General features: G+C 31.3%; 2 protein-coding genes across 2 annotated transcripts in view; both read left to right on the plus strand.

The window, feature by feature from the left end:
- The window catches only part of AANAT1 (dopamine N acetyltransferase), a 196498-nt gene that overhangs the window by 20286 nt on the left and 153775 nt on the right, over positions 1–22437 (plus strand). The window lies entirely within an intron of this gene.
- On the plus strand, positions 4586–6138 carry LOC141485228 (uncharacterized). The gene is made up of 2 exons (XM_074181541.1): positions 4586–4977; positions 5095–6138. Exons 1-2 carry the CDS (start codon positions 4768–4770, stop codon positions 5563–5565), a joined length of 681 nt encoding a protein of 226 aa, XP_074037642.1. The 5' UTR covers positions 4586–4767; the 3' UTR covers positions 5566–6138.

Consider the following 22437-nt stretch of genomic DNA (forward strand, 5'->3'; position numbering starts at 1 on the left):
TCGACAGCAACTATGCTGAATAATAAAATCAAATTTAATTAAAAATAATGTTTTTTCTATATAAGTTTACGAAATTTTCAGCCCAACCGTACAATCTAATAAAAGAGGATAGTGCGTAACCGTATGTTTTCATATACAAAGTATGTCAACGAAATACGAGTCTAACATGAGTGATCTTAACACTTCCCATAGATATCAGGTTGAAATTCCATTGAACTGAATTTAGGACTAACGCCATAATGTCTCATGTCTCCCATGACCAACTAGCTGAGATCCTGTTTCGCATTCGATTCCACAGTTATGCCAAATGTCATTTGTTTCGATTCATTAACAGCAAGAAAAACATCTGGAGTCCTTCATTTAACACATGATTATCAAAGGTTGTCCGATTATTTTGCGAATGCTAAATCTCACGAGTAGTAAACATTCCTCTCAGTAAAGTTATGATTATTCTTTTACAACAGAACATTTTGAAATTTCTTTGCAGGCTTTGAATGTCAAACAATTAAAAAAAAATCTGTCTGTTTTTCCGTTAACCAGCTGTCGCCTCCTACGAACGACAACCCTCAGAAGTCGAAACTTATGCGAGGTAAGGATTAACGAGGTCTTACCTTTTAACGTGCGATTCCTAACACGGGTTGGACGGTAGCAAGTGAAGATCGATCGTTCAGACTAGGGCTTGAACCACCGACCAACACGGCAGTCAATTCGAGTGAGTGAACAAAGCACCCACGCCGAACCGCTTGGCTACCGACCGATCACTCCATTCTGAATATCCGTGATAATCATGATTGTTAGCTAGATGTTGGAGTGAGAGATAATTATTGGTATGAAATTTCTAACTCCCGGGGTTGAAAGCTAAATTTTCGAAAGCCTAGGAAAAAAGTATTTTCTGATACAGTCAAGTGTACTAAGCTAATGTACCAAAAAGATTAAAATGAGTTTTGCTTAGAATAGAGAGTTAATTTTGGCGAAAATGAATAAAATAACACCTCCTCATCGAATATCGTTACTATTGAATATAGATCAATATTTAACCTGTATTTAATTTATAATTTTTCTTAAAGTTAGTCCAGTCGTACACGGATCAAAATAAAAAAATTGTTATTTTCTATTTTTTTATTAAAAATTGAAAATTATAATTTTATAAAAAATACATTACAAATTTTTTTTATTTTTTATTGTTTCAATGTCTCATGGCTAAAAACTAATTAATAATATATATTTTTTATTTTTTACAGCTATTGTTAATAAATTTATTTAAAAAAAATACATTGTTTATAAGCAATTCGAATTTTTTTAATGTTAATTGAAAAAAATCATGATTTTTAGAAAAAAAATGGTTTCTTAAAAAAATTCTTTGTTGCTAAAAAATGTGTTTGTTAATTAACAATCGTTTTTTGCAACTAAATATTAAAATTGAGGAACCGTTTTCTTTCAAATCACAAATTCTATTGTTCTTTAAGGTTTTGGAAAAACTTTTTTTTTATTCTTTTTTTAATTGTTTATTTAAAAAAAATTGTTATAAACAAATTATTTTTTTAATTTTTTTTCAATAGTTTGTTCTATAATAAAAGTTACTATGTGTTTTTTTTAGTTTATTCTATTTTTATGAAACTTAATATTGTGATACCTTGATACTTGTCTTTTTCATTCGCTTCTACGCTTTTATAATTATAATAACTTTTAAACTATAGCAGTTATGACGAATATGCTTCAAGTCTTTTTTGTTCATTATGAATTTATTAACAATTTAAGCGTTTTACTAAAGTTGTGAGCATCGGAAATTTAAAGTGAGTAAACTCGTTGAAATTAAATTAACAGAATGACTGACTGCTTCATTTATTTTTTTTAAAATCCATACAAATATGACAATAAGTGAATGTTAATGATCCTACAACTACTAAAAGTGCAAGTAATGAAATCCTTATGATTTATTGTTACATGACACAAAGTTTATGTTGAAAAGACTTAAAAATTTTTCTTTTTTTGATAAATAACGATCAATAATTAAATAAATAATAGGACTACAACTTTAGTAAAAGGCTTGAATTGTTAATAAATTCATAATGAACAAAAAAGACTTGAAGCATATTTATCATAACTGCAATAGTTTGAAAGTTATTATAATTATAAAAGCGAAGGAGCGAATGAAAAAGACAAGTATCAAGGTATCACAATATTGAAAGTTTTATAAAAAATAGAATAAATTAAAAAAAAAAACACATAGTTACTTTTATTATAGAACAAAGTATTGAAAAAAAAATTGTTTATAACAATTTTTTTTTAAATAAACAATTAAAAAAAGAATTGAAAAAAAGTTTATCCAAAACTTTGAAGAACAATAGAATTTATGATTAAAAAAACGGTTCCTTAATTTCAATATTAAGTTGCAAAAAACGATTGTTAATTAACAAACGCATTTTTTAGCAACAAAGAAATTTTTTCAAGAAACCATTTTTTTTCTAAAATCATGATTTTTTTCAATTAACATAATGCAAAACAAATTTTCAAATTGCTTATAAACAATGTATTTGTTTATAATAAATTCATTAACAATTGCTGTAAAAAATAATAAAAAAAAATATTAATTAGTTTTTAGCCATGAGACATTGAAACAATGAAAAATTTGAAAAAAAAAATTGTAATGTATTTTTCATAAAATTATAATTTTCAATTGCCGATAAAAAAATAGAAAATAACATTTTTTTTATTTTGGCAACGGTAATCTATTTTTTTGCCTATTAAGGATAACTTCACCAAAGGAAAAAATGCCAGAGTTTTAGTTTAATAATTATAGGGATTTTTATATTAACTTTCAATTCAGAAAGAGTTATTAATTAACAAATTTATAATTAAAGTTAAAATTGCGATAAAAATTTTTCCACAGCGGATTATTGTTTATTGATGTATCCCAACATTACATGATTTTTTTTCATTCCTTAATATTTACATTCAATATGTTTAAATAATTTTTTTTGTTTTTATGTCAGAGTGACGAAAGGCGCGCGGAAGCCAGACTACCCGCTTTTGGCTCTATTTTCAGGGCTCTGTAAAAATTATAAATAATCGAGATACAGTTTCGGGAGTTGAGACTTTTTTTTACGCAAATTCATTGATCTTTTCAAAACTTTTTTCAAATTTCCAAAATTTTGAAAATTTTCCGAGATATTAAGAAAAAACTAAAGCCCTTTTTTTCACTTAATTATTTATAACTTTTGTAATTTTATCGGCGCGTTTTCGGACCTTTCCTTAAATATTCTAGGCAAAAATACGAATCGAATGACACCTTGGTCATAATTTTTGGACAGGGCTGAAAAATATTACAAAAAAAGTACATGGGAACTAGACTATTCTGGTTGCGAGACAACAAGAAGGACATTTTTATATTTTATTCGGTAAACTCCAGCAAAACCAAAAAAAAACGCTGTGAGACCAATATGAGAAAAAGTATTACAGCTGAAGAAATACTTGCTATAACGTTGAGGCGAGTAATTAGAGAAATTCTATCATGTGATCTGGGTATGTGATGAATTTGGGTACGACGGTGTACGCGGTTGGGTACGACTGCAAGTTTGTGGTTAGTGTACGGCGGATGCCGCAATGACCACTCGACGGAGATCAACAGCAAGTTGACTGCAGACACCCGTTTTCAATTTTGTGAACGCCCGTGTACGTTTGTACAGTATTTCTTATAGGCGACTTGAGTTCGCTGGAACGCGACTGCAATTGTATGGTCGATCAGACCGCAAAATGTGGCTCGTGTACAGACTCTCTTAGTCGCGACATATATAGTGCATTCCACTTAAAACGAACCACCCTAGATAACTTTTGGTAGAATGATTTCAGGAAAAATAAAAAAACACGTCAACAATAGTATACAGGGGGACACATTTTGACATATTCACATTTGCTGTTACTTTCCCTATCGCACCCCCAGAGCATGACACCAGCTTTTTTAAATGGGTCGCCCTATATTGTTTCGCATTTTATCAGATGCTCTATGATGCGCAGATTTCAACAAAGTATAAAACATAAGGTCTGAAGCTCATGGTTTATACCTTCCAGAGACAAGTATGGAAGCAATAAATCAGAAAAAGAGATTTTTTTATCAATTCTTGAATCAGAATCTGATGACTGGACAATTTTCTATAGTGAATGTTCAAAAATGTTTCCACCAACTTCCATACAATGGTACAAACGAGCTTCCATTGTCGCCCTCACATGGTTGAAAATCTCGGGCATTATTTCTCTGCGATGCCTCATGATATTCTCTCTCAAATCTTCTAATGTTGTTGATTCTATCTCATACACTTTAGACTTCAAATGACCCCATAGAAAGAAATCTACAGGAGTGAGATCCGGAAACCTTGTTGGCCATTTTGTCGGATCTCTTCTGCCAATCCAGCGACCAGAAAAATGATCATCCTTGCTGCATAATGATGAGGGGCACCAACCTGCTGAAAAACTATTTCGTTTTCGAATACATTTATATCCTCCTCAATAGGTCACATTCATATTTTTTCCTAATTGTTCTAATCGATTATATAATACATAAAAATAGTGGATACATGACATAGATGCCAAAAACATGAATAATTAGTCAGAAAAAAATTTATAAAATTGTATACCAAATATTGACAATTCAAACGGTCGACCATTTGGCAGGAATATGTGACGTCAAAGTACATGTCAACAAAGCGATCCAAAGCATAGAGAAGTGAACATAGTTGATTCTATATTGTATTACTTGATAATTTCAATAAGATGGAAAGTAGTGGAAAATCAGTTTATAAGTACTGCATATTTCCAAAGTGCAACAATACAACGAAAACTGCTCCTCAAAAAGTATTTTTTCTTGTGCCGAGGAATGCAAACATTCGATTAAAGTGGTGTAAAGCTATAAAAAGGGACGAATTTAAGAACCCGAAACTGTCTGCAACGAGCTGCTTATACTGTTGTGAAGATCACTTTGATGTAGGTATTTTTATATTTACATAGGTATATTTATATTTAGTGTCATAGTCTAAAACACTAAAAAACATATTTACTTTTCGAATATTGAACCTTTCTGACTGTTTTCTTCATTTTCAGGTAGAAATGGATACAGAGAACTTCATTCAGTACCAAATAATGAATAAACAACAAGGGGTACCTGTTACATTACGCCTACGTAAAGGTATTGTGCCCCCACACATTTCAGTGTCAGAAAGTAAAAGGCTGAAACCTGTGAGAGAGGCTGCTCTCAAAAGACAAAGACTTAGGTTGCTTCAAGAGACTCTATCAGAAGCTGCTCTCAGAGAAGTTATGGAAGAAACTAATTTATGTGTAGGCCCTGTGGATACAGCAGATAAAACAATCACCAGAGAAATAAATTATTGTGAAGCTAGTCCTAGTTCATCTTCACACGACGTTTTCTCAACAGAATATAAAAGCCTTGCTTGTGACAAAGCCGTTCAAGTTAACACAATGAAGCCAACGACAATAAAATATAGAAGCAAAGGTGTCACTGTTGGTCCTAAGACAAAAAATGTAGCATTATCACCGTTTCTAGTACCAGTTTAAAAACACATCAACTTCACCTATTTAAACCGCCCAGATTGCCGGTATGAAAAGGAAGTTATTCCCAGATACAAAACCAACAGACGATTTATCTATTACATCGCAATCTTCATCAATCTCTAGTGAGTATGAACAAGAAATTACCTCTTCCGAAGCGAGTTGGTCTCAAGATAACAAGGACAGACAATTTCAAAATGTAATGCGTAGTGCAACATTGACCGCTGTGGAAAAAGAGCCTAAAATGATGTTAGGACTGCCTAAAGACAGTTACCATTTGATAAAACTATTAAGTGATAACATCCCAGTTCCCACTATTGACATTTTAATAACCTTGAAGAAAATAAAGTTAAATGAATCATTTGACATATTAGCTATACAATTTGGCTATACACAGAGCACTATAAGTAGAATATTTTTGAAAACAGTAATTGTTCTAGCAGAAAAAATGAGGGAGTTAATTGTGTGGCCTAAACCATCTGACATAGTTGAAAATTTACCTATCGCTTTTAGAGCACGGTATTCTAAAGTTGTTTCAATTATAGATTGTTTAGAAATAGAAATTGAAAAACCGTCCAATGCAATCCACCACCTGTCATGGTCACAATCTAAGAAATGTAATACTCTGAAATACCTTATTTCTTGTACTCCAGATGGGTTAGTCAATTTTATTTCAGAAGGATATGGTGGAAGGGCTTCTGACATCATTACAGCAGAAAATTGTGGCTATCTAGAATGTTTATGTACATTTTCTCAATGTTAGTAAGCAAATAACTAGAAAACTGAACGAAAAGCTGAAATTAAAGACACTTATACACAATAATTATTCAAGTACCTTGCGGCTTTGACGCCTCCAATCTCAGCTGAAGTGAAATCGGGATGATTTGCGAAAAAACTTGTCATCATGAAGACATCTATTCTCGGCAAATTGTCAGATTGTGCCATGACAAATCCGGCTTCAGTCATTGTATTTATTTTCTGGGACGTTCACAGTAATGATAAAATGATAATAGCCAAATAACTGCTTGCAAAACTCTAATTAGACGGACAAACAATAATAGAATAGTACAGAACAGCATGTAAATAAATGTTGTTGACATGGACTTTGACGTCATCCTAAGATCCTACCAATCCCGTTGCGTTTTACCTAATTTGAATCTGTCTCGGAATTTCTACGTTTTCAATTATGAACTATTTAAAATTTATAAAGTATATAGTCATGTGAACCCATTTACATTGATCTGGTATCAAAATAGATTGAGAAAAAAATTAAAATGAGCTATTTTATATTACATGCATATGACCTATTGCCCTATTGATGCACGGTATTATTCGATTCTCCAACATATCCAAATATTTATCACTAGTCAAATTATCATTGATAAAAACAAGTCTCATTCAGTTTTTGAGGTCGTTGGGTATGAACTTAATGGTATAAATGAGGATTCGTATCAATCAAATATCGACAATTTTGCCGATTCACCTCTCCATTCAAACTTATCGTACTTTCATCCGAAAAACAAATTTTATAGAAGAAATTCTAATGCAAGTTGATCAATTCAGTGAGACTTTCACAAAATTCGATACGTCTATCGAAATCATCTTCGTTCTATTCATGAACTAGTCTAATCTTATATGGATGAAATTTGTACTTATGAAGGATTCTGGAAATATTTATACCACTGATTTCTGATTTTCGAGTAAGAGCTTGCGAATTTTTCCATTAGTCCAACGTGCCCTAACACTGCAGTACTAATAGCTTCATCGTTGACAACTCCTGAACGGTTATGTTAACAAATCCAGTTTTCATAAATTTGTTCAATGATTCTGAAACGTATTTGTGTCGTACATTTCTTCCTGGACGATTATCATTAAACATACGGGCAGCAGCTCTAGCACTATTTCCATTCTGGTAGTTCAAACTGACTATTTCAATCTGTTCTCGAAGCTTATAAACTATTATTTCTCAAAAATTCACAAAAACAGAAAATCCAATTGTAACTTCACCTGGTAGGTAATCGTTATTGTAGAATGAGACAAATACAAAATGAAGAGAATATCGAATTCAAACTTAACTAGACAAAATGATACTTTTTAGTATATTTCAAAAAACACCTATTAAACCTAGGTAACAGATTGTACAAACGTTCATTCAGGGTGGCTCCTTTTCAACTCAAATAATTTTTAGCTTCCAAACTATGAGCTTCATACCATAATGTATTCTACTTTGTGGAAATCTGTTCATCTTGGAACATCAGGTGAGCACTGATGATGACGATTCAGCTTTCCAAATCTAAAAAAAAAAATTCCAAATCTATTCATCTGATAATTGATCCATTTAAAAAAAAATGGTGACATGCTCTGGGGTTGCGATAGGAAAAGTTAGATCAAATGTGAATATGTCAAAGTGTGTCCCCCTGTATACTATTGTTGAGGTGTTTTTTTATTTTTTTCTGAAAATCATTGTTTCAAAAGTTATTCAGGGTGGCTCGTTTTCAACTCAAATAATTTGTAGCTCCCGAATCATAAGCTTCATACCATATGTTTTATATACTTTGTTGAAATCTGCTCATCATGGAGCATCTGATAATGCGAAACAATATAGGGTGATCCATTTAAAAAAATGGTGATATGCTCTGGGGGTGCGATAGGGGAAGTAACATCAAATGTGAATATGTCAAAATGTGTCCCCCTGTATACTATGATTGACGAATTTTTTTATTTTTCCTGCAAATCATTGTACCAGAAGTTATTTAGGGTGGCTCGTTTCAAATGGAATGCACTGTATATAAAAGTATGTACTGGTTAATTTCACTAAACTTGCCAAGGCAAGTCCGTTTGTACATTCTTATGAATCTATTTTAAACTGTAATATCTCAGTGAATACTAACTCAATTTAATCGAAATGAGCACCATTTGAGTCAGTTGACTCATCACGATTAATTCCGATAGCCTTCCGTTGGATGATAAATTTGATCCAAAAAAAGAATCATTTTGGTTGCGCAACATCAAAGAAGAACAAGCCTCGAAACTTGACAATTTCGGTCGATCATTCAAATCGTGGGGCAGCCTCTGTTCGTGCTTCAGCGCTTTGGTTCAATTTGAATTTTTAGAGAAAATTATATAGTGTATATCGTATATAGTACATTTACAAGATGCTGATATGATAAATGATTATTTTATAAACTCAATTCCATCATGCAACCCTTCCCCTAATCTTTTGAATTTTTATAGTACCAACTGCCTGACTAACTCAAAATTTACAGTTGAGGAAGTTAATGATCTTTTTGTGAATAAAACTATTTGTTGTATCAAAACCAATGCTGCTGGGTGCGACAATCTCAATATGACAATGATAAAACTCTGCTGTCCTCACATTATTCCATACATTACACATGTTGTTAATTGCTGTCTGTCAGGAAATATTATACCAGATGCGTGGAAAAGAGCAGTTGTGAGAGTTGTACCAAAAAAACCTAATCCATGGATCTGGATATAAGGATCTGAGAGGATTGAGTATTCTTCCAGCTCTATCAAAGATACTGGAACGAGCAATGGATACACAGTTACGGAATCATCTGAGTAAATACACACTGTTACCAGTAACTCAATCTGGATTCAGAAAAGGATAGAGCTGCACAACTGCTCTTTTACATGTCGTAGATGATGTATTTAGGGCTAAAGATCGAGGTTCATGTACGGCACTGGTATTGCTCGACTTTAGTAGGGCTTTTGATACCATATTCTCCATCATTTATGGCTTTCAGATGGAGCGATATCACTATTGCGTGAATATCTCAGTTCTCAGTAAAAGGCAACAGAAAGTCAACTGCTCTCAATACCTCACTTTGAAATCTAGAGTTCCCCAGGGATCCACACTGGGCCCTTTACTGTTCGAGCATTCTGGAATGTCTTGAATTCTGTTCTGCACATTTGTATGCGGACGATACTTAGCTTCATTGCGATTTTCCATCGTCTAATGTAATTGATGCTTGTATGAAAATAAATACTGATCTGAAATCATTCGTAAAAGCCCGTCACCGACCATTGTTTATTCATAAATCCGAGTTAATCAAGTATCATTGTTTTTACACCAAAAAATGATCGAAGTATTGTACACGATATGAACATCATGATTAATGGTGAAAAACTCGAAATAGTGAATGAAGGAAAACGCCTTGATAAATTCAAATTCAAGATTTGAAAAATACATAAACAAACTGATCCAACGAGCATATTCTTCTATAAAAATAATTTATGGAAACAGATATTTCTTCCCACCCCAATAAAAATTTCTTTATGTGAAACCTTGTTTCTTTCTTTATTCAATTATGCAGATATTTTATATCACCCGAATCTAACCACAAACTATAAATACACAATCCAGAAAGTACAGAACTCGGCTAATACATGGCATAAGGAGGCACCAAAGGATTTGACATAAATTGAAAGAAACAAGATGGTTGAGTATGGAAAACAGAAGATATCTCCATAGTGCATGTATGTATCATAAAATTATTACTGATAAAGCACCTCCATATCTTTATCATACAATAAAATACCGCACGGATATCCACAACTTGAACATTAGGTTCAAGGGAACATTAACTCAAACAGCTACCAGATTGCAAAAGTGTATAATAACATCTCTTTTGAATTGAAAAAATTGAGCCAAAGTTGCTTTAAAGTAGCATTTAAGACACTACTGTTAGAATCAGCACAATGACAGGTAAAATGTGAATTGTACTATTTACTACCAATGTATATGTGCATACATCCATAATTGGATTTAAATAAAATTAGGTACGGACTACAAACTCTGATAGTGAAGACAGTTTGAGGTTAAGTGGTAGAACAAGTCATCAGTGATATTCTCGCTGAATAAATTGAACTTCGCCTTTTATTTCCAATATTTTATTTATAGGTAAAAATTATGAGAAATATGTACTTTTTTTGGAAATAATAAAGACCATTATTATTATCATTATAGTATAAAATTCTCTATCGATCAGTATAAATATACCACGACACAGTAGAATGAATATTAATTGAGATATGGAGCTACAAAAACACTTGACATTCAAACGGACAAAACTTTTTAAACAACCTTATACATATGCAATTAAATTGTAATCAATGGTAACGATATCCAGTTTAAATTTTTATTGAAATCAATTTTCTATTCGGAATAAAACTATTTCATTAGTTTCAGTACATTAACTTGGCATGCTTACAAAAGGTTGTTTTTGAAATTTTCTTATATTGTTTTATTTTATGATTTCCATTTCATTGCTCCATTTCTGCTAATGAATAATTCTTCCTGTATCTCAAACTATTCAGCTTTCTATTCACAATGACATCATTCTGAATCCAATATAATATTTCGCTTCATAATATTTCGTTACCATCCATATCATATCCATCCTATCCATATTATAGGGGTTACTAATGAACAATTGTTCCTGTGAATGTCAAGTTATTCATCTTGACGTCCATACTGAATTCAGAATGATGTAACTTTGCTCATGATATTTTGCTCATCAAACTAATTTGATATATATACTACATACTATCTATTTTATTATAGTAGTTACTATCCATATCATATAGGGGTAACTATCCATAATATAGAGGTTACCTTCCCATAAAAAAGGCGTTACCATACATATTATAGTGGTTATATTTATTGTAAGATGTCCCTATCCATAATGAATGAGTCAAGTGTCATGCTCAGTATTTCGCTCATCAAATCCATTTGATATACATACTATATACTATCCATTTTATAGTAGTTACTACCCATATCATTTAGGGGTAACTATCAATAATATAGGGGTTACCTTCTCCTAATAAAGGCGTTACCATACATATTATAGTGGTTATATTTATTGTAAGGGTCACTATCCATAATGAATCCTTGTTCCTGTAAGTGTCAAGTGTCAATTTGCTCAGTATTTCGCTCATCAAACCCATTTGATATACATACTACATACTATCCATTTTATAGTAATTACTATTCATATCATATCATAATAAAGGCGTATTATACATATCATTATAGTGATTATGATCAATGTAAGGGTCACTATCCATAATAAATCCTTGTTCCTGTAAGTGTCAAGTGTCAATTTGCTCAGTATTTCGTTCATCAAAACCATATAGATGTTACTATGAAAATGATAAAATGACATTTTGTGACGATAACAACATTCGATTAAGGAAAGCGGCATTAAATTGTTGTTACGAAAATTTAACATGTTTGTGAAATGGGCATTTTCATCACAATTTTTTCTATGCCATGGGTCAGCAACAGCCATATTTTTCGTACCGTTGTTTTGTAAACAAACGTGTTCAAAGATCTGAGTATGAATGATAAAAAAATAAATAGACCACATTTAATTGGTTTCAGATATATAGGTAAAAAAAAGGAAAAAAATGAGTGTCCTAGGTGAAAAAAACCCAGTTGATTATTATAATGCCTGTCCGAGAAAAGAAACAGCAAAACCTTGTTGTTATGCAGTTTATATGTATGATACATGATATTATTCATTTGAAACGAACACCTATTATTTCGTAAATGAAAATAGTTTCGCAATGTTTGAATAATTAAAACATCAAGCAAAAACTTTATTGAAACGTGTTCAACCTGTGGCGATTAATTGATGATGTTACCAAATATATTTTTGTTTTGATTTCTGCATTTTTATAGAGAAAATAGATAGTTATCAGTGCATACAAATACAATATTTTAGAAAATAAAATCTCAAACTAAGTCTCACAACTTTTGATTCTTCGTATTATTATTGTTATTGGTGATCAATTTCTATGCTACTTGTACTACACCTTTGGTGTAGTAATGGATGTTGCCGGACTTTTATCCACCAAACCGTTATTTTAACACCTCGACACGTGTTTCGATCACCAAGTGATCATCTTCAAGAGGAAGATTAATCTTCTTCTTGAACAGAATGCAAATATTTACTGGCAGCTGTGATTTTTTTATTTAGGCAGTGAGTGCGCTCTTCAATTAGTGGTTTTTGTTCAATTTTTGAACACATTCGCAATGAAGTATGAGAATCATGAAAAATGGGATATGATAGTGTGTTTCATATCAATCGGGGAAAATGCAGAAGCAGCAAGCAATTTGTATCGCAAGAGGTATCCCGAGAGAAGACAACCATTTAGATACATTTTCGCAAGATTGTGACATAACCTTATTGATGGTGGTCGTTTTGAAAAGAAAGGGCCGATATTTTATGAGTCATATAGGGATACGATTGATGACAAAATGTGAATAACCAAGAAAAGTACTTGACAAAAATAACTGCGTAAACGCAAGCATGAAATAAGTGGAACCACCTATTGGTAATTTCCTTCATTTTCAGTATTTTAATATTAATATATGTAACAAAAATAATTTGAAGCTGTTTAACTCCTATTTATTATATGCGAGCGCTTTCGACAGCTGATCGTGCTATCATCATCAAGGCTCTACTAAAACTGAGCGTGGCATCCTCTTGTTTGTCCTTTCATACGGTCCGAACGCCTCAGTGCAGGTACTGCAGGTAATTTAGGTAAATTTGCCTGTGTTTGGGTTGCATCAGGTGATATTTTTTGTGTTGGATTTTCTCTAGGTTTACTGTTTCTAGGAGTGTTTATTGTTTTGTGTAATATATTGAATGTTAGATCTTGTTGTGTTTTGATTTGTATTTGTTCCTCGATAAGTGAATTATGACTGTTAAATTTATGGATGTTAAAACTCATAATACTCATAAAATAAGTCAATAAGGGAAATCGTATGGATATCTGGGAAAACTTAAAACATCCATAAATTTAACAGCCATAATTCACTTATCGAGGAACAAATACAAATTAAAACACAAGACCCAACATTCAATATATTACACAAAACAATACACACTACTATCTCTCTACTAAAACCTCTCATTTATAAACTACTCTTCAACACATCTTCCATTGACACAATTCATATAAAAATAATAATAATTTTCATGATAATAATAGTGTGCGGAATAATATTAATATACATATTACAAACAACAATTCCCCACAAATGACATTCCATTTCTCGTTACCTCATCTAGGTAGCCTTTCATATAATCTCAAAAATTTTTTTAGTCAATTTGAACATGTGAAATTAGCTTTCAAGAATTTTAAGACTATTAAGACATTTTTTCCAACTTAAAAGATAAAGAAGATATCATCAATTTATCCAATGTGGTTTATTCCATCCCGTGTTCTAGTTGTGAGAAGATTTACATTGGACAAACAAGTAGAAAATTAATAGACAGAATCACTTCACACAAGAGTTACATAAGATATAATAAACCGTCATGCAACATTTTCAATCACACCATGAATTTGGATCATGCTTTTTCTTTTGATAATGTTGAAATTTTAGACTCAGTAAATAATACTCAAAAAAGAACTTTCTTAGAAATGTGTCATATCTTTAAAAATTCAAATACTATTCCAGGACAGACATTGAAAGTCTCAGCCTGATTTATACCTATCTCCTTTGTTTAAATAAAGAAAATAAATTTGATAACAATTAATATTTTCATAACAGTAACTCCTTACCTTCACTCTCTGTGATTTATCATTTTACAGTTCTGTGAAATCTCATTGGCAGCACCTTCCTCTCACCTTCACTCTCTGTGATTTATCATTTTACAGTTCTGTGAAATCTCATTGGCAGCAATCCATTGGTCAGAACAAGAAATTCTGTCAAACTTAATGTTTTATGTCAATCATGTCCGACAACCTGTTTGAGTTCAATTTCCAATTCATAATTTCATATTATTTGTGCAATCATCACATATTATCGCAAAATTCTTACGGAATGTTACATGTTTTTAACCAATTTAAATCTTGACATATAAATATGAGGATCCTCTTTGTTACTTATTTGTTAACTTCATTTTAACCTCACTTTCGTAAGTATGAACACGTTGTCCATACCCTTTGTTTTATTCAATAATTATTGTAGAGTTCCCGATGAAGAGACAATAAACGCCTCGAAAGCTTGAACAGAAAAAAGAGTTTTACAATCTTTCTGCCTCTGACTGCTATACCCGATTCATTCCCTACGTTATATATATATATATATATATATATATATATATATATATATATATATATATATAGAGGAGAAGGTAATCGTTGCTGACTAGTTAGGAATGGAACCAACAAATAAGTATTAACCTTATTCAATTTCTATTTAATAATACTTATTTTTCATTCGATAACAAAATCTATAAACAAACGTTTGGAACACCAATGGGTGCTTCAATTTCACCAATCCTAGCTGCATACGTTATGGATGACCTATTAGACACAGTATTACCTGTCTTAGCTTTTAAACCTCACTTTATAAAATAAAATGTTGATGATATCATCGTTGCATTACCAATGGATTGTACTGAAGAAATTCTTGACACACTTAACAGCTATGATCCTTACATTCAATTCACTATGGAAGCAGAAGACACTGACCACTCCGTGCCATTTCTTGACACAAGGTTCATAAGAACTACCAATAATAATATTGTGATAGATTGGTACAGAAAATCTTGTAGTTCAGGAAGATATATCAACTACTGGTCATATCACAAATACTCGATGAAAGTGAATCTAGTGAAACAAATGAAAAATAGAGTGTTGAAAATCTCTGACATCCAATTTCACAAAAAAAATCTTGATATTTTGCTTAAACTTTTTCTGGATAATTCATATCCTTTAAGTATGTTAAAAATTAGTTTGTTTAATTCCTCATCCATATCAGACATTAATATAACCTTACCACCAAACCCAAATATAATTGAAAACAATGGAAATAATATTGCTCCAACTCCAGTTTTTTACAGTACTTTACCCTTCATTAAGGAGATCACCCCCAAACTCTCTAGAATTTTCAATGAATTGCCTAATATTAAAATAGCCACCAAAGCAGTTCTCACGATTAGAACTTTACACACCAGAGTTAAAGATAAACCCCTCATTACTTCTCGAATAAATGTAATATATAGTATTCCATGTCAATCGTGCAACAAAATCTATGTTGGTCAAACGTCAAGAACTTTAAGTTCCAGAATAACTTCTCACAAAAGCGATTGTAGACACCATCCTGAAAGATGTACTCTAGCTGAACATGTCAATAAGTTTGACCACCATATGAATTTTGATGCCACTAAGGTCTTAGCTAGTGAAACACATTTAACAAAAAGATCCTTTCTTGAAATGGCCTTCATTGCTGAAAATAAAAATTGCATAGAAAAAAAACCAGATATTAATCATCTTAGTGAGATATATTCCTATCTTTTGACGTTAGATAAAAATCCATACAACAATGTTTTAATGAATTCACCTAATCTAGCATTGATAGAATAATGTACTTTATACTTTAATCCAAATGTTATTATCCTACATTCACTTTAAAAAAAGCTGCACAGGTAGAAATTTACAAAAATAATTCTTTACAAGTTAAAGTTGGTAACAGCTTTTATCACTAGAACCACTGACATATGTCATGTCAACTATCTGTCAATCCTTCCAAATGTAATGTTTTGTGAAATTTCGACATGTGACATTATTCTTCCTTCTAAATAATTTTAAACTGTAACGTTTTTCACAAATATTTTATCTAATATTAGACATCCTTTAACCAGTTTTATAAATGTATTGTATCAATGCTGATCCATCATGTTGTGTCCAATATTTTACATAACCATCGTACGAAACATCCTCAAAAAGTTGTAAGTCTAACCATTCATTATATTAACAATTTATTAAATTTCCGAAAGCTTGGACAAACTTTAAAGAGTACTCTTTCATATATATATATATATATATATATATATATATATATATATATATATATATATATATAAACTAGAAAGGTTAATGCAGTCAAGCTGCTGGAAAATAATTCCATGAAAATCAAAAAATAAATAGATAAGTACTTTTTGATCATTCCCATATTGATTTCAATTTAAGAGCCACCGGTAGACAGCTGTTTCAGCCTATTGGGCATCGTCAGTACCGGGCAGGCGGTATTGACACCTATTGGTGTCACACCAATAGGTGGTTCCACTTATGTTTCGCTTGCGTTTACGCAGCTATTTTTATCAAGTACTTTTTTGGTTTTTCTCATTTTGTCTTCAATCGAGGACCGCCTGCCCGGTACTGACGATGCCCAATAGGCTGAAACAGCTGTCTACCGGTGGCTCTTAAATTGAAATCAATATGGGAATGATCAAAAAGTACTTATCTATTTATTATATATATATATATATATATATATATATATATATATATATATATATATATATATATATATAGATTATCCACTATAAAGTGGATAATCTTAGCGACTGGAGAAATGTACAGCAAAATGGATTAACGGGGTCTCTCAGTCAAAAAATCAAAAATCAAATCTCTGTTCTACTTTGCCAAGCTTTCGTTTCTAATGGGAAGCTTCTTCAGGGCCTATGATTTAATGAGTTGTTGGTTTTTTTGCCATCGAAAAATAGTAGAATTAATACTTACAGTAAAAATGAGTTAAAAACAATAAACTGAACATATAAACTGACGGAGAAGGTTGAACATGTATAAGCTTTTTTTTTGGTTTTGACAAATGTCATACCTTCACATAAATGTCATTTTCCAATGGGTATGATGATTTCATAATCTTTGACTTTAAGAAAGAGTTATTGATTGATACAATTTTCATTATTATCATGTTTTTGATGTAGTTCCAGTAAGTTACTGTATATATTGCTGAGATTATCAATGTCAGTTTTCTTATTCATACAAACAGAAGACTTATTAATTTCAACCATTTCAAGAAAAAGGCGTTTAGAAATATTTTTTCTGTATGTAAAACTTTGATATTAGAGTAATTTGGTTTATGTCCTGTTTCTATAGAATGTTGTGCTAATGCGAATGATTTTTATTAGGCTTTATATCATTTTTATGTGAAGTTATTCTATCATTAAGAATTCTAGATGTTGTTCCAATATAATCCAAGTTACTGTTGTTACAAGGAATGTTATAAATCACATTTGACTTTTTTATGGTATCAGTTTTATCTTTCAATTTAGTATTCAAATTCTTTATAGTTTTAATATTTTTTTGGCATATTTTGATATTTTGTTCATTATGAAATAGTTTTATGATTTTTGAATATACATTTCTTTGGAAATGTATTGATAATCTCAGCAATATATACAGTAACTTACTGGAACTACATCAAAAACATGATAATAATGAAAATTGTATAAATCAATAACTCTTTCTTAAAGTCAAAGATTATGAAATCTTCATACTCATTGAAAAATGGCATTTATGTGAAGGTATGACATTTGTCAAAACCAAAAAAAAAATCTAATACATGTTCAACCTTCTCCGACAGTTAATATGTTCAATTTATTGTTTTTAACTCATTTTTACTGTAAGTATGAATTGTAATGTTTTTCGATGGCAAAAAAACCAACAATTCAATAAATTATAGGCCCTGAAGAAGCTTCCCATTAGAAGAGAAAGCTTGGCAAAGTAGAACAGAGATTTGATTTTTGATTTTTTGACTGAGAGACCCCGTTAATCCATAATTAAGTACCATTCTGATCATTCCCATACTGATTTCAATTCAATATATATATATATATATATATATATATATATATATATATATATATATATATATATATATATATGCTGCTGAAAAATAATATCATAAAAATCAAAAGATGTGCATATGTATGTATTTTATTTTCTATGTAACGTATCCTATATCATTTTTGTGATCTTGAAGGATTCAATGAACATTGTTATTACTATTGATCCAATATTCTGTGCAAATTAATACATTTTTGCTGTTTGGCAAAACTTGCGGATTCATTAAAACATTGTTAAAATATTTGATACATTATAAACCCCTATACAATTCAAACAGTTTTCTCTTATAGTTGAACATGAATTCCTTCCTTTTTTCGTACATCATGTATCGACCTTCATTCAGTCTGTGCCGGAATACACCCATTTTTTTCTTACAGTTCACTATCGCTCTTCTGAAGTCGCCTTGCCTATTAAGGAGCAGATATTGAGGTGGGACTTCTCATTGCAATCCATCTTATTAATACTGAGTAACATACCCTTGGCACGAGACATTCACAAATTACCACAAAGTCTCCGATTCTTACCTTTCTAAAGATTCCAAAGAGTATTGTGCTTGCTTGTCTATTTATAAGAAATTGGATATGTCTCCAACAGAATGCATTTCAGTGGTTATATTAACGCGTTAAATCATTTCAAGTTTGTTCTCGCTTTTTTGACAAAAGTTAAAAACCATACTGGTCGAATCATCGCAAATGAAAAACAGATTTGATAATTGCTTTATAAAATGAATTGAAAACTCAAAAGACGAATTAATAATCATATGGCACTTGGCTGTAATAATATCAATGTGCTTTTTAACACGCTTCACTTGAACGAATATGTTTGTTAGTAACCGACTCCTTTGGACTCGATTTTGACTAACTTTAAACGGACACATGTATTTTAACCTTTGTACATTCATCAAGAATCGTTGACAATACAATATCTCATAAGTTTATCTCATTATCCTGATCAGGATTGCCAGGATTAAATAATTTCCTCACACAGTCTCTGTGCGAAAGCAACTGAGACAACCACACTCTCTGTGCATTCGTATATATTTTAAATTGAAAGAAATGGGCTTGAAATAGCAAGCCAAACTGAAAAGTGGAAGATCAATGATAGTTTAAAAAACTAAAAAACACGCTTTCATAGCAATACAAACTGAAAAACAAAAAATAATTCGAAACTAATTTAAGATTGTGTTCAACATCGATAATAAGTCCTATGGCTTGATGTAACTTATGACTTTTAATGAGTCTGCTATCAGAATAAATCTATTTACAAAAAAGAAATTGTTGTAAAAAAGCATGGGATGCTTAATATTCATTGTTATAAATACTTGGTTAGGAGCTGTTTGCCAGATTGGAGCCATACTAAAAATATAATTTAAAGCATCTCATGCTTTTTTACAACAAAATTATTTTTCTTGTAAATGTATTTATTCTGATTTCAGACTTATTGAAAGTCATTAGTTACATCAAGCCATAAAAACTTAATATCGATGTTGAAAACAATCTTAAATTTTTTATTTTTTTGTTTGTGTTGCTATTAAAGCGGTTTTTTTAGTTTTTTCAAACTATTATTTATTCTCTACAGTTTCCAAACCAATCTGTTGATTTTCTGTTGTGAAGTACAGGTAGGATTTGCATTCATTTGACTGTAGCATTTTCGTCATCAATCAAATTCATTCTCAAAAATCAGAGGAATGGACTATTCTTGGCGAGTTGTATGAAAAAACAAATAAGTTATCGATGAAGCATCCTGATATTGATACAGTTTATTGTATGAGTTTTTACTATAAAGGATTTTACAAAAACCGCGACACGTGTTTCGCTATACAATAGCTTTCTCAGGCATAAATTAAAACTTATCTAAATTACAATCTTTTTATGATCTACCCTATTACCTACTCGTATGCCTAATTTCTAATGAATCTAATTTATTAACTATATAAATGAATTTTTTGAGAGAACCGGAAATATACCTAACTATTTTTACCTGTAAATTAACAGATTCAATAATGGCGAATTATTCAATTAATTTTGATCGTTCATAGGATACTGAGAGTTTTTGAATTTGTTTATTTCCATACTCTCCAATAGGTTGACTTTCAAACCTTTATTCTGGAAATGGAGGGGTTTGTATTCATGGTTGATCTCATGTCCCTCTGTGATTGAATACGTGGCATATGTGAAATTTATTTTTTAATTCTGGAAACTATATTTGTGTTCCTTTATGCGGGCTTTGAAGGTTCTTCCAGTTTGACCTATATAAAACATCGGACATGACCCACATGATAATTTATACACTCCCGATTTTTCTGAAACTGAACATTTATCTTTGTTATTCTTAATGTGCATGCCTAAGTTGTTGTTGGTTTTGAAAGCAATATTTACACTTTTGTGGTGCAGAAAATCTGAAAAATTTGTAGTGGGTTGGCCTAAGAAGGTTAAGGTTCTATAACTTTTACCCTCTTCTCTTCGAATTGGGCAAACTTCTTTCAAAGCTTAACTGTATAACTTTTTGATAAATAAAAATGTATTAGACTGCTATCGTAATGATTGTTGGCGGCTATTTGTATAATTATGTTAGTTCTTTATTGAAATTCGTCTCTGACAAGGGTACATTTTCGGGATTTCGGGATTTACTAAAGCGCGGCAGATTAATATACAGGGGATACCTTGTACCCGGTTAAGTACCTCCACTAAATATGAGCCCCCTATATAAGGCCGCCTGTGAGGGATAAAGGATCAGAATAGTAAAAAAAAATTGATCATCAGAAACTCTCGAGCGCGTCAGATTAAGGTAGGGTGAGTTAATTACCTGCTAAAAAGTGTATATTCCAGTAATCTGACAATTTGAGGGTAACGTAAAGAAAGGGGAGGGCAGCAAAGTTGTAAAAAAATAACGTCATTTCGACATTCTCGAGCGTAACTCGAAGGAAATAATTCAAGGATAACGAAAAATATATAATCTGACGATTTCCGCAAGCCGAAATAACAAAAATTCGTCGATGAAGTTTAATGCGTGTAGCTGTGTGATACCTATATTTCTCTCTCCAAGTTTCTATTCCTCTATTCTCTATTCACTTTTTCTCTATCTATTACTCTCTCACTCCGTTCCCACTCTGAATTATGTTGCCATGACGCCATCACAGCTGATCACAGAGACTCGTTCGTGATGAAGGTGATGATTAATTTATCAATTAATTGATGGATGTAGCCGTTACTACGTGGTAGGAAATCATAATGAAATTGAACTCTCTATGTTTTTTACCACTTTAACTTGTAACTGACGTTACTGCAATTTCGTCGTATAAGGACATTTTCAAACTTATACAGTGTATAAGGACATTTTTAAACTTATAATTACAATATATAAGTTTGAAAATGTCCTTATACAAACTTATACAATATATAAGTTTGAAAATGTCCTTATAGGACGAAACTGCAGTAACGTTACTTACAAATATAAGTAGTGAAAATATAGAAAGTTTCATTTCTCTTTTCTTCATTAATTAATCAATTGATTTATGATGCACTGTTTGGAACCTTTGGTGTAGTAATGAATATTACTGGAATTTTTTCCAACACCAAATTTTTATTTTCAACACCTCAACACGTGTTTCGATCACCAAGTGATCATCTTCAAAGTTTTAATCTTCCTCTTTGAAGATGATCACTTGGTGATCGAAACACGTGTCGAGGTGTTAAATGTAACGATTTGGTGTTGGGAAAAAACTCCAGTAATATTAATCAATTGACTATCAAAAATTTAATTTTTTCGAGGATTTTTTTAAAATTATTTTATTATATTTGCTTATTATTTGCATGCTATTTCCTGAGCTTTTCAATTAATTTAGTTCAATGAATTGAAAAAAATATGAAAAAAAAAATTTTTTTTGTCAGATTTAGCGAATCCCTCTAAATAATCGTCAGATTATGAGACAGCACGTCTAAAACATAAAGATGAACCATATATATCTTAATCTGACGCGCTTGAGTATTTCAAAATAGCGAATTTTTTTTTGCACATTATAATAATGGCAGCGAGTTTGCGTCAGATCGAAATCGTCAGATTATTGAATGAGATACTTTTTTTTTGCACTTAACATCCCCTTAGAAAATCTGACGCGCTCGATTAAATTTTTTTTCTTTTCACTTTTAACACTTACGTACAACCACCCACATCATGCAAACG

Source organism: Leptinotarsa decemlineata, unplaced genomic scaffold (assembly GCF_025532065.1).
Source record: "Leptinotarsa decemlineata unplaced genomic scaffold, Ldec_3_MD MMD2_tig00026314_RagTag_RagTag, whole genome shotgun sequence".
Taxonomy (NCBI): Eukaryota; Metazoa; Arthropoda; class Insecta; order Coleoptera; family Chrysomelidae; genus Leptinotarsa; species Leptinotarsa decemlineata.

Bases quoted from the DNA above. Each gene is read 5' to 3' on its own strand.
- LOC141485228 (XM_074181541.1), top strand. From the start codon at position 4,768: ATGGAAAGTAGTGGAAAATCAGTTTATAAGTACTGCATATTTCCAAAG. The intron at 4,978-5,094 runs GTAGGTATTTTT...CTTCATTTTCAG, and splicing joins GTTGTGAAGATCACTTTGAT to GTAGAAATGGATACAGAGAA.